This window comes from Pseudophryne corroboree, chromosome 1, assembly GCF_028390025.1.
Source record: "Pseudophryne corroboree isolate aPseCor3 chromosome 1, aPseCor3.hap2, whole genome shotgun sequence".
Lineage (NCBI taxonomy): Eukaryota > Metazoa > Chordata > Amphibia > Anura > Myobatrachidae > Pseudophryne > Pseudophryne corroboree.
This window is the reverse complement of record NC_086444.1, coordinates 1175409136-1175427744: the sequence shown is the minus strand read 5'-3', so window position 1 is coordinate 1175427744 and position 18609 is coordinate 1175409136. Positions and strand designations below refer to the sequence as shown.

The 18609-nt window shown below is 48.1% G+C and overlaps 1 protein-coding gene across 1 annotated transcript in view; it reads right to left on the bottom strand.

Moving 5' to 3' along the window:
* Positions 1 to 18143, bottom strand: part of LOC135050997 (nicotinamide N-methyltransferase-like) — a 48276-nt gene extending 30133 nt beyond the window's left edge. The window contains exon 1 of the mRNA XM_063957205.1: positions 18068 to 18143. Coding sequence (XP_063813275.1) covers positions 18068 to 18143 — 76 coding nt within the window. The remainder of the gene's footprint in view (positions 1 to 18067) is intronic.
* Between the last annotated feature and the right edge of the window lie 466 nt (positions 18144 to 18609).

The following is an 18609-nucleotide window of genomic DNA, read 5'->3' as shown; positions in this document are numbered from 1 at the left end:
CCAATGCCACCACCATCCACAGAGAGAGAAAGAGGTCTGTCTCCCTCACTCTCCAAGTCCAGAGTGAAAATGGTGGCGATGCGTGGCTGTTTCTATGGAATCCAAAACTCACAAGAATCTGACAGCAGAATGATGAAGTTTTTCCTAGTTCTGGTTTCTGAGTCTGGTGGGAAGTCCCGAGCCAGACTTGGATTCTGGCTCAAAATATGAAGTTCGGGGGAGGATGGGGGGGGGGGGCTTCGGTTCCCGCTAATCTCTAATATATATATATATATATAAGGAAGGTATGGAGGCGGCAATGCTAGGACTTTTTATACCAAAATGAAATAACGGTAACTAAATACCTGTAATATCTATCGACTTTTCAATTTTATTATTAAAAACTTTCGTCAGGATACAGAGACAATACATTCACATACCTTTATAGAGTGCACCAATCTTCCAATCTTGATTTTTTATATATATATATATATATATATATATATATATATATATATAAAACTCTTCAAAATAGCCAACACTCCCCTGCCTCAGTTCTCAACCACGTCCTGGTGCCCTCAGTCCTAGCCTTAACTGCAATCAAAGGCAGGTAGCAAGTATACAATCCGAAAGCGGCACTCTGGATGACTATGTTAAAATATGAAGTATGGAACCACCTTCGGTACATTACCATTTCATAATTATTTATTCAGTTCTTTTGTCCAGATATGTATCCTGATGTTAGAAATGAATAAATAGTTCTAAAACATTGATGTAACAAAGGTGGTTCTGTACTTCATATTTTAATAAGTCATCCAGAGTGCCGCTATTGTATTTTATAAATATATAAATGTCCCCCAACACGCTCAACCCACCACCCAGTCCCCGTCACTCTTATGGAGAGTACATATGTGTGTGTGTGTGTGTGTGGGGGGGGGGGGGGGGGGGGAAGGGGGGTACCCTTTTTAAAATCTTGCTGTGGGGCCCACAAAACTCTAGTTACGCCCCTGCTGTCGGCCAATATATACCCAGCTTAAAGCTGCCAAGTATTTGTGGGCTACATAACAAAGCAGACTGTATTTTCTTTGCAGGCAAAAATAATGATATGTGCAGTGCACCCCTTGCATTACAGTATGGTTTTATCCAGGTGCAAAGTTACCCTTTTCTATTATTTGCTTTGCTTTAAACACAGAATCAGGCCCTAGATCTCTAGACTCAATGCAGAGCTATGTCTTTCTGCTAGCAGGATATAACCCTGGGCACAAATGAAATAGCCTGCCATCTAGTCATATGACAGTCTTATAAAACAATGCAGATTGTATAAAAAAGAACAAATGTGTGACACTCTCCTGTTATTCCAATAACTGTCTTAAGGTGACAAATAGAAAATAATGTTATCAGCGTTTCAGGGCTTTCTTCAGGGTAAAGCATACAAAAATAGAATTAAGCAGCTTCCCCTAAGAATCCTGCGTGACTCAGAAGATTGCCGTAAAGGAAACAAGGTAACACCAACAAGAGAAATAACCCCAAGGTGTTGGGGTAAGATAATATGTAATATAGAAAGTCTTACTTTTACAATCGCATCACTTGATGTGTGGCTTGTTGCTGTTTCTCAAGTCACTGAAGATAATGTAAAGATGGTTGAGTTCCAAAATGTCACTATCTCCTACAGTTGTGTCCTCATGGATCTGGTATGATATACTGGCAGATGGGATGCAGGCTGTCAGTATACCAACAGCGGCACCTCGTCTGCTGGAAACCCGCATGTGAGACTGCAAGTCCTCTCACAGGCTCACCACGCTCCAGGCCCGGTGATTCGCTTTGTTTGCCACAGGTTCTATTCCCACTCACTTGGGGGTGTGAACCCATCAACCCAGTGGGAATACCGGGCAGGTGTCAGGCTTCTGTCCATCAGTAAAATTCTGTCTGTCAGGATTCTGGCATCGGTCTCCTGATCGCAGAGATCCCAACAGTCGGCATTTTAACTTCACCCTGTTCTTATACATTTATCCTCAAAACACCACGCAGTGGGAGATGCCTGATGTGATTGAGCTCAAAGGTCCCATGCATCGATATGTGACACTAGTGTATCTGTGTGTGACTGCGGGCTAGATCCATCATCACTTGGAGAGTGATAAAACGGAGAGAGAAAAAAGAACCAGCTATCAGCATCTAACTGTCATGTCACAGGCCCAGTTTGAAAAATGACAGGAGCTGGTTGGCTGGTAGTTTATCACATTTAATTGTATCACTCTCCAAACAATGATGCATTTAGCCCAGATTTGCCTACCCTCCCAGAAGAGCCAGGCTCCCCAAAATCAGGTGACCCTCCTGGCCCCCTGGAAAGGCAGGCAAATGTCCTGGATTTAGATGCACCCCTGCACTCCCCTTCTGCTGTTAGTGGAAGTGGGCAGTACGGGGGACCAATGAAGTGAATCACGTCATTGTAGCCCTGCCCCTCCATTCTACAGTGCCTCCTCCTCTTCCTCATCCTCCTCCTCATCATCATCCTCATCCTTCTCCTCATCATCCTCATCTTCTTCATCCTCATCCTCATCATCATCATCCTCATCATCATCCTCATCATCCCAGATTAGGCACCCCAGCAATAAAAAGGAGGATAATAGCTCAGCAGGTACTCCTCAATAAACATTGGAGAAGTTATGTAGACAGCCCAAAGTTTTCAATCCCATCAACTACCTCTCCTGTTAATATTAGCAATATCAGCCCCAATGTGCATAAAACTTTTATCATCCCAGATACATAGTACATAATTCATAGTAACATAGTAGTAACATAGGGGGTCATTCCGAGTTGATCGCTCGCTAGCAGTTTTTAGCAGCCGTGCAAACGCTATGCCGCCACCCAGTGGGAGTGTATTTTAGCTTAGCAGAAGTGCGAACGAAAGGATAGCAGAGCAGCTACAAAGTTTTTTTGTGCAGTTTCAGAGTAGCTCAAAACCTACTCAGTGCTTGCGATCACTTCAGACTATTCAGTTCCTGTTTTGATGTCACAAACCCGCCCAGCGTTCGCCCAGCCACGCCTGCGTTTTTCTGGCATGCCTGCGTTTTTCCTGGCACGCCTGCGTTATTCCTGGCACGCCTGCGTTTTTCCTGGCACGCCTGCATTATTCCTGGCATGCCTGCGTTTTTCCGAATACTCCCAGAAAATGGTCAGTTGACACCCAGAAACGCCCCCTTCATGTCAATCACACTGCTGCCACCAGTGCAACTGAAATGCTTCGCTAGACCCTGTGCAAATCTACATCATTCATTGTACTCGTACGACGCGTGTGCACATTGCGCAGCATACGCATGCGCAGAACAGCTGTTTTTTAACCTGATCGCTGCGCTGTGAACAAATGCAGCCAGCGATCAACTCGGAATGACCACCTTAGTATCTCCGGAGGAGTCGGTCACAGCTAGGGGAGCTCTCCTGAGCTTTTCTAGTAAAAGTTTATTTTTAGAGTTTATTTTTTTACAGGAGGCTGTTGGCAACAGCCTCCCTGCAGCGTGGGACTAAGGGGAGAGCAGTGTCTGCCCCGCGGGGTCTGAGCTACTGACTCCGCTGACTGGACACTGAGCTCCAGAGGGGTTAGATCATTCTCCGCCACAGGGGAACCACACGCCCCAGCAGCATGCCGCCAACCCCTTACAGAGCTGAAGAGAGTGGTGAGTTAGTCACCGACCCCCCTAGCAAGCGGGAGGCCGGTGTGAAGATGGCGGCAATGGGGAGGGACCATGGTATTAACCGCGCTCCTGGGATGGTACCAGAGGCACATAGTGCGGCGCTGTGAGGGGCGCCCTGGGCCAGCGCTTACCCCCCCACACTGGTCAGCAAGCCTGTCGGGGTCCAAGGATCTCAGCCAGCAACTTTCCTCAAGCCAGTATAATCGTCTGAAGAGCGGGAAGACAGCGCCATTAAGGGGGCGGATCTTCTCCTCAGAGCAAACCCAGCAGCGTTCCAGCACCATTTTCCTGCCTGCACAGAGCTGGATGGAAGATCAGGTCCCTCCACGGCAGCTCTACTGACCGTACACGGTACCAGGGGGTTGCAGAAGGGAGGGGAGGCTGCAAAACGACTGTGTCTCCTATTAAGGACACAGACTGAGCTGGTATGGGGTTGCCTTTTACTATAAGCGCTGTGTTGTGGGTTGGCTCCAATCTCTGTGTTTCTCTTGCCTTTCTTGGGGGGGGGACTCTGTCTACTCCACGTGTGTGTGTGTGTGTGTGTGTGTGTGTGTGCGTGTGTGTGCGTGTGTGTGCGTGTGTGTGTGTGTGTGTGTGTGTGTGTGGAGTGTCTGGTGGTCTCCTTTAGCTATGTCCAGGGACACTGTGTCATATGCTACAGAGGATTAATCCTCCCAGGATGATCCCATTCCATGTAATCAGGTTAGCACTGGTTTAGCACAGATGCCAGCTAGGGAACCAGAGTGGTTTTCCTCTATCAAATCTTGGATTTCTCAGATTTCTGACAGGGATGCTAGTAATGAATCTGCAACCCAGGTATTACAGAGCTCTATGGCTGTATGGCCCATGTCTGGTACCTCTGGACAACCCCGCTATATACCCCCACAAACGTGCGTTTGTGCATGTCACACAAGACGTCACGGATACCGATACTGAAACTACAGATGGGGATGGGGATGTGTTACGGGGGTCCGCATCTCTTGCAAGGGGTGTGTAGTTGTTGATAGAGGCTATCAGGGATGTGTTAAATGTTAATGATACCACACCTGAGCAGGTTGAGGAGGATTTTTTCACTGAAAATAAAAAAGCCTCGCTATCCTTCCCTGCGTCAAAGGAGTTGAATGCTATTTTTGAAAAAGCATGAGTAAACCCTGAAAAGAAATTTCAGATCCCTAAGAGGGTTCTAGTGGCTTTTCCTTTCCCTGAGGACAGGAAAAAGTGGGAAAACCCTCCGATAGTTGACGCATCTGTGTCCAGAATCTCAAAAAAGGTGGTTTTGCCTGTTCCAGGATCTACCGCCTTAAAGGAGCCGGCAGATAGAAAGATTGATAACATGCTTAAATCAATGTATACTGCCATATTACGTCCCACCATTGCTAGTGCATGGATTGCAAAAGCAATAGTGAAGTGGTCGGCTACCTTGCTTGAGGATTTGGATACGATGGATAGGGATGACGTTGCATTATATTTACGCAACATACATGATTCTGCAGGTTTTATGGTAGAATCCATGAAAGACCTGGGATCCATGGCTGTGGGAATTTCTTACATGTCTGTTTCAGCTCGTCGGGGACTTTGGCTGCCCCAGTGGTCGGCCGACGCGGAATCCAGAGGAAGTGTGGAGTCGCTACCCAATACAGGTCAGGCTCTCTTTGGGGAAGCTCTAGACGTGTGGATATTCACCACTACAGCGGGTAACTCTCTGTTTCTTCCCTCAGCAGCACCTGCTCTGAAGAAATCCTTCTCCTCAGCTGCACCGCAGTCCTTTCGGCCTAACAAGCCTAGAAAGGCCAGAACATCCAATACCTTCTTTAGGGGAGGTCGGGTTAAGTCCAAGAAACCTGCCGCTGTAGGTTCTCAGGAACATAAGCCCGCTTCAGGTACCCCAAAGTCCACCGCATAACGGTGGGGCCAGTGGGAGTGAGACTCAGACATACAGATGTGTCCACTTACATCTTTGCTATTTTGCTAAATTTGGCACAACATGTAAAACACTGCTAAGCTGTTTTTCACGAGTAGCGAGTGGATGGATTTCAACATTTTTGTTTGCCTTAATAGAATATGTATAAAGTAACATATTAAAGAAGCAAGTTAAGAAAAATCACAAGGCATGGCTAAATCTCTGAGTCTATGGCATGCAAAACCAAGCCATACATGGCGGGATAAGCAAAGATGTATGTGGACACATCTGTATCAGTCATGTCTGGGTATCATCCCCCATAATTGGGAGCAATAAAGGGGTAAATATGCGCGCGCCTTCGGCGCGCGCAGCAAAAAAAGGGGCGTGACTTCGTTGGAATGGGCGTGGTTTCGTTGGAATGGGCGTGGCATTGCAGGAAAAGACTACCTTATACCCCAGTTTTGCAACCTGCACGCCCAGACGTTGGCCACCACAGGAAAGAAAAATAATCCTGATTCATGCCCCTTACATTATTTGTAATTTTTCCTCTTTATAGTAATGCCCAGTATACATTATGCCACATACTGCAATGGCCCTTAGACATTATGCCACACACAATAATGCACATGACACAGTATGCACACACCATAATGCCCCCGACACATTATGCCACACACCGTAATGCCTGTGACACATTATGACAGGAATCGCAATGCCCGTTATACATTATGCTACACACTGCACTGCCCCTGATACATTATAGCACATACAATGTCTGTGACACATTATGACACACACTGCAATGTCCGTGATACATTATACCACACACTGCAATTAGAGATGAGCGCCTGAAATTTTTCGGGTTTTGTGTTTTGGTTTTGGGTTCGGTTCCGCGGCCGTGTTTTGGGTTCGAACGCGTTTTGGCAAAACCTCACCGAATTATTTTTGTCGGATTCGGGTGTGTTTTGGATTCGGGTGTTTTTTTCCAAAAACACTAAAAAACAGCTTAAATCATAGAATTTGGGGGTCATTTTGATCCCAAAGTATTATTAACCTCAAAAACCATAATTTACACTCATTTTCAGTCTATTCTGAATACCTCACACCTCACAATATTATTTTTAGTCCTAAAATTTGCACCGAGGTCGCTGTGTGAGTAAGATAAGCGACCCTAGTGGCCGACACAAACACCGGGCCCATCTAGGAGTGGCACTGCAGTGTCACGCAGGATGTCCCTTCCAAAAAACCCTCCCCAAACAGCACATGACGCAAAGAAAAAAAGAGGCGCAATGAGGTAGCTGTGTGAGTAAGATTAGCGACCCTAGTGGCCGACACAAACACCGGGCCCATCTAGGAGTGGCACTGCAGTGTCACGCAGGATGGCCCTTCCAAAAAACCCTCCCCAAACAGCACATGACGCAAAGAAAAAAAGAGGCGCAATGAGGTAGCTGACTGTGTGAGTAAGATTAGCGACCCTAGTTGCCGACACAAACACCGGGCCCATCTAGGAGTGGCACTGCAGTGTCACGCAGGATGGCCCTTCCAAAAAACCCTCCCCAAACAGCACATGACGCAAAGAAAAAAAGAGGCGCAATGAGGTAGCTGACTGTGTGAGTAAGATTAGCGACCCTAGTGGCCGACACAAACACCGGGCCCATCTAGGAGTGGCACTGCAGTGTCACGCAGGATGTCCCTTCCAAAAAACCCTCCCCAAACAGCACATGACGCAAAGAAAAAAAGAGGCGCAATGAGGTAGCTGTGTGAGTAAGATTAGCGACCCTAGTGGCCGACACAAACACCGGGCCCATCTAGGAGTGGCACTGCAGTGTCACGCAGGATGTCCCTTCCAAAAAACCCTCCCCAAACAGCACATGACGCAAAGAAAAAAAGAGGCGCAATGAGGTAGCTGACTGTGTGAGTAAGATTAGCGACCCTAGTGGCCGACACAAACACCGGGCCCATTTAGGAGTGGCACTGCAGTGTCACGCAGGATGTCCCTTCCAAAAAACCCTCCCCAATCAGCACATGATGCAAAGAAAAAGAAAAGAAAAAAGAGGTGCAAGATGGAATTATCCTTGGGCCCTCCCACCCACCCTTATGTTGTATAAACAAAACAGGACATGCACACTTTAACCAACCCATCATTTCAGTGACAGGGTCTGCCACACGACTGTGACTGATATGACGGGTTGGTTTGGACCCCCCCCAAAAAAGAAGCAATTAATCTCTCCTTGCACAAACTGGCTCTACAGAGGCAAGATGTCCACCTCATCTTCACCCTCCGATATATCACCGTGTACATCCCCCTCCTCACAGATTATCAATTCGTCCCCACTGGAATCCACCATCTCAGCTCCCTGTGTACTTTGTGGAGGCAATTGCTGCTGGTCAATGTCTCCGCGGAGGAATTGATTATAATTAATTTTAATGAACATCATCTTCTCCACATTTTCTGGATGTAACCTCGTACGCCGATTGCTGACAAGGTGAGCGGCGGCACTAAACACTCTTTCGGAGTACACACTTGTGGGAGGGCAACTTAGGTAGAATAAAGCCAGTTTGTGCAAGGGCCTCCAAATTGCCTCTTTTTCCTGCCAGTATAAGTACGGACTGTGTGACGTGCCTACTTGGATGCGGTCACTCATATAATCCTCCACCATTCTATCAATGTTGAGAGAATCATATGCAGTGACAGTAGACGACATGTCCGTAATCGTTGTCAGGTCCTTCAGTCCGGACCAGATGTCAGCATCAGCAGTCGCTCCAGACTGCCCTGCATCACCGCCAGCGGGTGGGCTCGGAATTCTGAGCCTTTTCCTCGCACCCCCAGTTGCGGGAGAATGTGAAGGAGGAGATGTTGACAGGTCGCGTTCCGCTTGACTTGACAATTTTGTCACCAGCAGGTCTTTCAACCCCAGCAGACCTGTGTCTGCCGGAAAGAGAGATCCAAGGTAGGCTTTAAATCTAGGATCGAGCACGGTGGCCAAAATGTAGTGCTCTGATTTCAACAGATTGACCACCCGTGAATCCTTGTTAAGCGAATTAAGGGCTGCATCCACAAGTCCCACATGCCTAGCGGAATCGCTCCCTTTTAGCTCCTTCTTCAATGCCTCCAGCTTCTTCTGCAAAAGCCTGATGAGGGGAATGACCTGACTCAGGCTGGCAGTGTCTGAACTGACTTCACGTGTGGCAAGTTCAAAGGGCATCAGAACCTTGCACAACGTTGAAATCATTCTCCACTGCACTTGAGACAGGTGCATTCCATCTCCTATATCGTGCTCAATTGTATAGGCTTGAATGGCCTTTTGCTGCTCCTCCAACCTCTGAAGCATATAGAGGGTTGAATTCCACCTCGTTACCACTTCTTGCTTCAGATGATGGCAGGGCAGGTTCAGTAGTTTTTGGTGGTGCTCCAGTCTTCTGTACGCGGTGCCTGTACGCCGAAAGTGTCCCGCAATTTTTCTGGCCACCGACAGCATCTCTTGCACGCCCCTGTCGTTTTTAAAAAAATTCTGCACCACCAAATTCAAGGTATGTGCAAAACATGGGACGTGCTGGAATTTGCCCATATTTAATGCACACACAATATTGCTGGCGTTGTCCGATGCCACAAATCCACAGGAGAGTCCAATTGGGGTAAGCCATTCCGCGATGATCTTCCTCAGTTGCCGTAAGAGGTTTTCAGCTGTGTGCGTATTCTGGAAAGCGGTGATACAAAGCGTAGCCTGCCTAGGAAAGAGTTGGCGTTTGCGAGATGCTGCTACTGGTGCCGCCGCTGCTGTTCTTGCGGCGGGAGTCCATACATCTACCCAGTGGGCTGTCACAGTCATATAGTCCTGACCCTGCCCTGCTCCACTTGTCCACATGTCCGTGGTTAAGTGGACATTGGGTACAACTGCATTTTTTAGGAGACTGGTGAGTCTTTTTCTGACGTCCGTGTACATTCTCGGTATCGCCTGCCTAGAGAAGTGGAACCTAGATGGTATTTGGTAACGGGGGCACACTGCCTCAATAAATTGTCTAGTTCCCTGTGAACTAACGGCGGATACCGGACGCACGTCTAACACCAACATAGTTGTCAAGGACTCAGTTATCCGCTTTGCAGTAGGATGACTGCTGTGATATTTCATCTTCCTCGCAAAGGACTGTTGAACAGTCAATTGCTTACTGGAAGTAGTACAAGTGGGCTTACCACTTCCCCTCTGGGATGACCATCGACTCCCAGCGGCAACAACAGCAGCGCCAGCAGCAGTAGGCGTTACACGCAAGGATGCATCGGAGGAATCCCAGGCAGGAGAGGACTCGTCAGACTTGCCAGTGACATGGCCTGCAGGACTATTGGCATTCCTGGGGAAGGAGGAAATTGACACTGAGGGAGTTGGTGGGGTGGTTTGCGTGAGCTTGGTTACAAGAGGAAGGGATTTACTGGTCAGTGGACTGCTTCCGCTGTCACCCAAAGTTTTTGAACTTGTCACTGACTTATTATGAATGCGCTGCAGGTGACGTATAAGGGAGGATGTTCCGAGGTGGTTAACGTCCTTACCCCTACTTATTACAGCTTGACAAAGGGAACACACGGCTTGACACCTGTTGTCCGCATTTCTGGTGAAATACCTCCACACCGAAGAGCTGATTTTTTTGGTATTTTCACCTGGCATGTCAACGGCCATATTCCTCCCACGGACAACAGGTGTCTCCCCGGGTGCCTGACTTAAACAAACCACCTCACCATCAGAATCCTCCTGGTCAATTTCCTCCCCAGCGCCAGCAACACCCATATCCTCCTCATCCTGGTGTACTTCAACACTGACATCTTCAATCTGACTATCAGGAACTGGACTGCGGGTGCTCCTTCCAGCACTTGCAGGGGGCGTGCAAATGGTGGAAGGCGCATGCTCTTCACGTCCAGTGTTGGGAAGGTCAGGCATCGCAACCGACACAATTGGACTCTCCTTGTGGATTTGGGATTTCAAAGAACGCACAGTTCTTTGCGGTGCTTTTGCCAGCTTGAGTCTTTTCAGTTTTCTAGCGAGAGGCTGAGTGCTTCCATCCTCATGTGAAGCTGAACCACTAGCCATGAACATAGGCCAGGGCCTCAGCCGTTCCTTGCCACTCCGTGTGGTAAATGGCATATTGGCAAGTTTACGCTTCTCCTCCGACAATTTTATTTTAGGTTTTGGAGTCCTTTTTTTACTGATATTTGGTGTTTTGGTTTTGACATGCTCTGTACTATGCCATTGGGCATCGGCCTTGGCAGACGACGTTGCTGGCATTTCATCGTCTCGGCCATGACTAGTGGCAGCAGCTTCAGCACGAGGTGGAAGTGGATCTTGATCTTTCCCTAATTTTGGAACCTCAACATTTTTGTTCTCCATATTTTAATAGGCACAACTAAAAGGCACCTCAGGTAAACAATGCAGATGGATGGATTGGATACTAGTATACAATTATGGACGGGCTGCCGAGTGCCGACACAGAGGTAGCCACAGCCGTGAACTACCGCACTGTACTGTGTCTGCTGCTAATATATAGACTGGTTGATAAAGAGATAGTATACTCGTAACTAGTATGTATGTATAAAGAAAGAAAAAAAAACCACGGTTAGGTCACTGGTATATACAATTATGGACGGGCTGCCGAGTGCCGACACAGAGGTTGCCACAGCCGTGAACTACCGCACTGTACTGTGTCTGCTGCTAATATATAGACTGGTTGATAAAGAGATAGTATACTCGTAACTAGTATGTATGTATAAAGAAAGAAAAAAAAACCACGGTTAGGTCACTGGTATATACAATTATGGACGGGCTGCCGAGTGCCGACACAGAGGTAGCCACAGCCGTGAACTACCGCACTGTACTGTGTCTGCTGCTAATATATAGACTGGTTGATAAAGAGATAGTATACTCGTAACTAGTATGTATGTATAAAGAAAGAAAAAAAAACCACGGTTAGGTCACTGGTATATACAATTATGGACGGGCTGCCGAGTGCCGACACAGAGGTAGCCACAGCCGTGAACTACCGCACTGTACTGTGTCTGCTGCTAATATATAGACTGGTTGATAAAGAGATAGTATACTCGTAACTAGTATGTATGTATAAAGAAAGAAAAAAAAACCACGGTTAGGTCACTGGTATATACAATTATGGACGGGCTGCCGAGTGCCGACACAGAGGTAGCCACAGCCGTGAACTACCGCACTGTACTGTGTCTGCTGCTAATATATAGACTGGTTGATAAAGAGATAGTATACTCGTAACTAGTATGTATGTATAAAGAAAGAAAAAAAAACCACGGTTAGGTCACTGGTATATACAATTATGGACGGGCTGCCGAGTGCCGACACAGAGGTAGCCACAGCCGTGAACTACCGCACTGTACTGTGTCTGCTGCTAATATATAGACTGGTTGATAAAGAGATAGTATACTCGTAACTAGTATGTATGTATAAAGAAAGAAAAAAAAACCACGGTTAGGTCACTGGTATATACAATTATGGACGGGCTGCCGAGTGCCGACACAGAGGTAGCCACAGCCGAGAACTACCGCACTGTACTGTGTCTGCTGCTAATATATAGACTGGTTGATAAAGAGATAGTATACTCGTAACTAGTATGTATGTATAAAGAAAGAAAAAAAAACCACGGTTAGGTCACTGGTATATACAATTATGGACGGGCTGCCGAGTGCCGACACAGAGGTAGCCACAGCCGTGAACTACCGCACTGTACTGTGTCTGCTGCTAATATATAGACTGGTTGATAAAGAGATAGTATACTCGTAACTAGTATGTATGTATAAAGAAAGAAAAAAAAACCACGGTTATGTCACTGGTATATACAATTATGGACGGGCTGCCGAGTGCCGACACAGAGGTAGCCACAGCCGTGAACTACCGCACTGTACACTGGTTGATAAAGAGATAGTAGTATACTCGTAACAACTAGTATGACGACGGTATAAAGAATGAAAAAAAAACCACGGTTAGGTGGTATATAATACAATTATGGTTGGACGGACTGCCTGCCGAGTGCCGACACAGAGGTAGCCACAGCCGTGAACTACCGCACTGTACACTGGTTGATAAAGAGATAGTAGTATACTCGTAACAACTAGTATGACGACGGTATAAAGAATGAAAAAAAAACCACGGTTAGGTGGTATATAATACAATTATGGTTGGACGGACTGCCTGCCGAGTGCCGACACAGAGGTAGCCACAGCCGTGAACTACCGCACTGTACACTGGTTGATAAAGAGATAGTAGTATACTCGTAACAACTAGTATGACGACGGTATAAAGAACGAAAAAAAAACCACGGTTAGGTGGTATATATTATAATACAATTATGGATGGACGGACTGCCTGCCGAGTTCCGACACAGAGGTAGCCACAGCCGTGAACTACCGCACTGTACACTGGTTGATAAAGAGATAGTAGTGTACTCGTAACAACTAGTATGACGACGGTATAAAGAACGAAAAAAAAACCACGGTTAGGTGGTATATATTATAATACAATTATGGATGGACGGACTGCCTGCCGAGTTCCGACACAGAGGTAGCCACAGCCGTGAACTACCGCACTGTACACTGGTTGATAAAGAGATAGTAGTATACTCGTAACAACTAGTATGACTATGACGACGGTATAAAGAAAGAAAAAAAAAACCACGGTTAGGTGGTATATAATACAATTATGGATGGACGGACTGCCTGCCGAGTGCCGACACAGAGGTAGCCACAGCCGTGAACTACCGCACTGTACTGTGTCTGCTGCTAATATAGACTGGTTGATAAAGAGATAGTATACAATACTACTAATATACTGGTGGTCAGGCACTGGTCACCACTAGTCACACTGGCAGTGGCACTCCTGCAGCAAAAGTGTGCACTGTTTAATTTTAATATAATATTATTTATCATGTACTCCTGGCTCCTGCTATAACAACCTGCAGTGCTCCCCAGTCTCCCCCACAATTATAAGCTTTATATACAATACATTGATGTGCAGCACACTGGGCTGAGCAGTGCACACAGACTGAGTCACTGTGTGACTGTGTATCGTTTTTTTTCAGGCAGAGAACGGATATATTAAATAAAACAAACAACTGCACTGTCTCTGGTGGTCACTGGTCACTGTGGTCGTCAGTCACTAAACTCTGTCTGCACTCTGCACTCTCTTCTAATCTACAGTATCACAGCAATCTCTCTCTCTCTCTCTCTTCTAAATCTAATCTAAATGGAGAGGACGCCAGCCACGTCCTCTCCCTATCAATCTCAATGCACGTGTGAAAATGGCGGCGACGCGCGGCTCCTTATATAGAATCCGAGTCTCGCGAGAATCCGACAGCGTCATGATGACGTTCGGGCGCGCTCGGGTTAACCGAGCAAGGCGGGAAGATCCGAGTCGCTCGGACCCGTGAAAAAAAAAGTGAAGTTCGTGCGGGTTCGGATTCAAAGAAACCGAACCCGCTCATCTCTAACTGCAATGCCCGATACATTATAGCACATACAATGCCTGTGACACATTATGCCACACACTGCAATGACCTTGAGACATTATACCACAATGCCCGTGATATAGTATACCATACACCGTAATGCCTGTGACACATATCGCAATGCCCGTTATACCCTATGCCACACACCGCAATGCCCGTTATATATTATGCCACACAGCAATGACCCTGAGACATTATACCACATACCACAATGCCCGTGATATAGTATACCACACACCGTAATGCCTGACACATTATGGCACACACCGCAATGTCCGTGATACATTATGCCACACACTGCAATGACCCTGAGACATTATACCACATATCACAATGCCCGCGATATAGTATACCATACACCGTAATGCCTGTGACACATTATGACACACACCGCAATGTCCGTGATACATTATGCCACACACCGTAATGCCCATTACACATTAAGTCCTACAGTAAGGCTTCTAATTACTTTTCAATTACCTGCTTGTTGTCAGGGGTTTCATGCACTGGGTGTCATGCTCGTTGCCAGGGGTTTCATGCTCTTGGTTCCATGCACGGTGCCAGGGGTTTTCATGCTCAGGGTGTCATGCTCGTTGCCAGGGGTTTCATGCACTGGGTGTCATGCTCGTTGACAGGGGTTTCATGCACTGGGTGTCATGCTCGTTGCCAGGGGTTTCATGCACTGGGTGTCATGCTCTTTGCTAGGAGGTAGTCCTTGTTGCTAGGGCTGTGCTCCCAGTGCCACATATGTCCCCAGTGCCAGATATTCCCCCACGGTGCCAGGTACTCACATGCCCCCAGTGCCAAATATAGCCCCCCCCATGTGCCAGGTACACATATACCTCCCCAGTGCCACATTATCCCCAGTGCCAGATATTCCCCCACAGTGCCACATATGCCCCCAGTGCCACATATGCCCCAGTGCCAGATATTCCCCCCCCAGTGCCACATATGCCCCGTGCCAGATATTCCCCCCCCAGTGCCACATATTGCCCCCCCCCAGTGCCACATATGCCCAAGTGCCAGATATCCCCCCCCCGTGCCACATATGTCCCCAGTGCCAGATATTCCCCCCAGTGCCATAAATGTCCCCAGTGCCACATATGCCCCAGTGCCAGATATTCCCCCCCAGTGCCACATATGCCCCGTGCCAGATATTCCCCCCCCAGTGCCACATATTGCCCCCCCCAGTGCCATATATGCCCCAGTGCCAGATATCCCCCCCGTGCCACATATGTCCCCAGTGCCCGATATTCCCCCCAGTGCCATAAATGTCCCCAATGCCAGATATTCTCCCCCCCCCTCCCTGCCAAATATGCCCCCAGTGCCAGATATTCCCCCCAGTGCCATAAATGTCCCCAGTGCCAGATATTCCCCCCAGTGCCATAAATGTCCCCAGTGCCAGATATTCCCCCCAGTGCCATAAATGTCCCCAGTGCCAGATATTTCCCCAGTGCCAGATATGTCCCTCAGTGCGTCGTTCCCTCCCCCCCCTCCTCCTCCTCCTCCGCCGCCGCTCCCCCGCTGTTAGGAGGGACACGGAGGGCACAGTGCGCGCCTCTCCTGTGTCCCTCCTGTGTCTCCGGCGGCCGCGAGTCATTGTAATAAAGGAAGTGCTCACGAACGGCACTTCCTTTATGAGACCCGCGGCCGCCGGAGACCCAGGAGGGACACAGGGAGGCGTGCACTGTGCCCTCTGTGTCCCTCCTAACAGCAGGGAGGAAACGAGACCGCAGACTGACATGCGGACGCTCGTCCGCATGTCAGTCTGCACTAAATCAGTGGCGCCCCCGCAGCCCCTCGCCCCCAAGCCACCGCGAGGGCTGCGGGGGCAGTAGTTACGCCACTGACCTCACATGCTGAACAAAGGTTACTATTCGAACCTTTTCATGGTACCGATACCGGATGGTTCAGTCAGGCCCATTCTGAGCCTAAAATCATTGAACCCTTTTCTAAAGGAGTTCAAGTTCAAGATGGAGTCTCTCAGGGCGGTGATATCAGGTCTGGAAGAGGGGGTATTCCTGGTATCACTGGATATCAAGGATGCATACCTTCACATTCCAATCTGGCTGCCGCATCAGGCTTGTCTCCGCTTCGCATTGCTGGACTGTCATTTCCAGTTAAAGGCCCTGCCATTCGGCGTCTCAACAGCACCGAGGGTGTTTACCAAGGTGATGGCGGAAATGATGATACTCCTCCGCAAGCAGGGTGTGAACATCATTCCATATATGGACAATCTACTGATAAAGTCATCGTCCAAGGAGAAGCTGCTGCAGTCCATTGTTCTCACAAAGCGACTGCTCCAGAGTCACGGTTGGATTCTGAACTTTCCAAAGTCACATTTGGAACCAACCTAGAGATTGTCATTTCTGGGAATGATTCTGGATACGGAAGTGCAGCGGGTGTTTCTTCCTCAGGACAAGGCATTGGTGATACAAGCCATGGTCAGGGAATGTCCTGAAGCCACCCTGGTGTCAGTTCATCAATGCATTCGCCTATTGGGAAAGATGGTGGCCTCTTACGAGGCTCTCCAGTATGGGAGGTTCCATGCTCGGACCTTCCAACTGGATCTCCTGGACAAGTGGTCGGGTTCTCACCTCCACATGAACCAAAGGATTAGTCTGTCACCAAAGGCAAGGATTTCACTCCTCTGGTGGCTCCAATTGCCTCACCTCCTGGAGGGCCATAGGTTTGGGATTCAGGACTGGGTCCTGCTAACAACGGATGTGAGCCTCAGGGGCTGGGGAGCGGTCACTCAAGGAGTGACCTTCCAAGGAAGGTGATCAAGCCTGGAAGCCGGCCTGCCCATCAACATTCTGAAACTAAGAGCCGTCTACAACGGTCTTCTTCAGGCGGCCCCTCTTCTGAGAAATCGGGCCATTCAAGTGCAGTCGGACAATGAAACAACAGTGGCTTACATAAACCAACAGGGCGGAACAAAGAGCAGAGCAGCAATGTCAGAGGTGACAAGAATACTCCTCTGGACAGAAAAGCATGCATTGGTGCTGACAGCCATATTCATTCCGGGAGTAGACAACTGGGAAGCAGACTTCCTCAGCAGACACAATCTCCATCCAGGAGAGTGGGGACTCCATCCAGAGGTGTTCAATGGAATAACAGATCTTTGGGGCTTACCCCAAATAGACATGATGGCCTCTCGTCTCAACAAGAAGCTTCGGTGTTATTGTTCCAGGTCGAGGGACCCACAGACAGTGGCAGTGGATGCCCTGGTGTCTCCGTGGGTGTTCCAGTCAGTGTATGTGTTTCCTCCACTCCCACTCATCCTAAGAATCCTAAAGCTCATAAGGAGAACAAGGGTTCAAGCGATCCTTATTCCCTCAGACTGGCCAAGAAGGGCTTGGAATGCAGACCTTCTGAATCTATTGCAAGAAGAGCCGAGGCCTCTTCCTCTTCGGGAGGACCTGCTGCAGCAGAGGCCATTTGCCTATCAAGACTTACCGCGGCTACGTTTGACGGCATGGAAGTTGAGCGCCTGATTCTTGCTCGGAAGAGAAATCCGAAGAAGGTTTTTCCTACCCTCATACAGGCTAGGAAAGGGGTAATGTCTAAACATTACCATCGTATTTGGAAGAAATATGTCTCTTGGTGTGAGTCCAAGAAGTTTCCTACGGTGGAGTTTCAACTGGGATGTTTCCTCCTCTTCCTGCAAGCAGGAGTGGATATGGGTCTGCGGTTGGGATCTGTGAAGGTTCAGATTTCAGCCCTGTCCATTTTCTTTCAAAAACAATTGGCTGCCCTCCCTGAGGTTCAGACCTTTTTGAAGGGAGTTCTGTATATCCAACCTCCCTTTGTACCGCCTACGGCGCCTTGGGACCTTTATGTGGTGTTGCAGTTCCTCCAATTGGATTGGTTTGAGCCTCTACAGGAGGTAGAGCTTAAATTTCTTACATGGAAGGCGGTCACTTTGTTGGCCTTAGCGTCTGCTAGACGCGTGTCCGAGCTGGGGGCTTTATCCTGTAAAAGCCCTTACTTGATCTTCCACGAAGATAGAGCTGAGCTCCGAACACGATCAGCTGTTTCTTCCAAAGGTTGTATCGGCTTTTCATATCAACCAACCTATTGTGGTGCCAGTGGCTACTGACTCCTCAATTACATCAAAGTCCTTGGATGTTGTAAGGGCTTTGAAGATATATGTGAAGAGAACTTCGCGTCACAGAAAATCGCACTCGCCCGGGGTGTCCTGGCAGTGCAACTTTGCCGAGCTGCAACTTGGTCTGGGTCGAACACGTTTGCTAAGTTTTACAAGTTCGATATTTTGGCCTCTGATGATCTGAAGTTCAGTCAATCAGTTCTGCAGGAGCCTCCGCGCTCTCCCTCCCGTTCTGGGAGCTTTGGTACACCCCCATAGTACTAATGTGGACCCCAGCATCCTCTGGGACGTAAGAGAAAATAGGATTTTGGTACCTACCGGTAAATCCTTTTCTTGTAGTCCGTAGAGGATGCTGGGCGCTTCGTTTTCCTGCAAATGTTGTTTGGTTCAGTACAACTTGATTTTAGTTGAGTACTGCATTG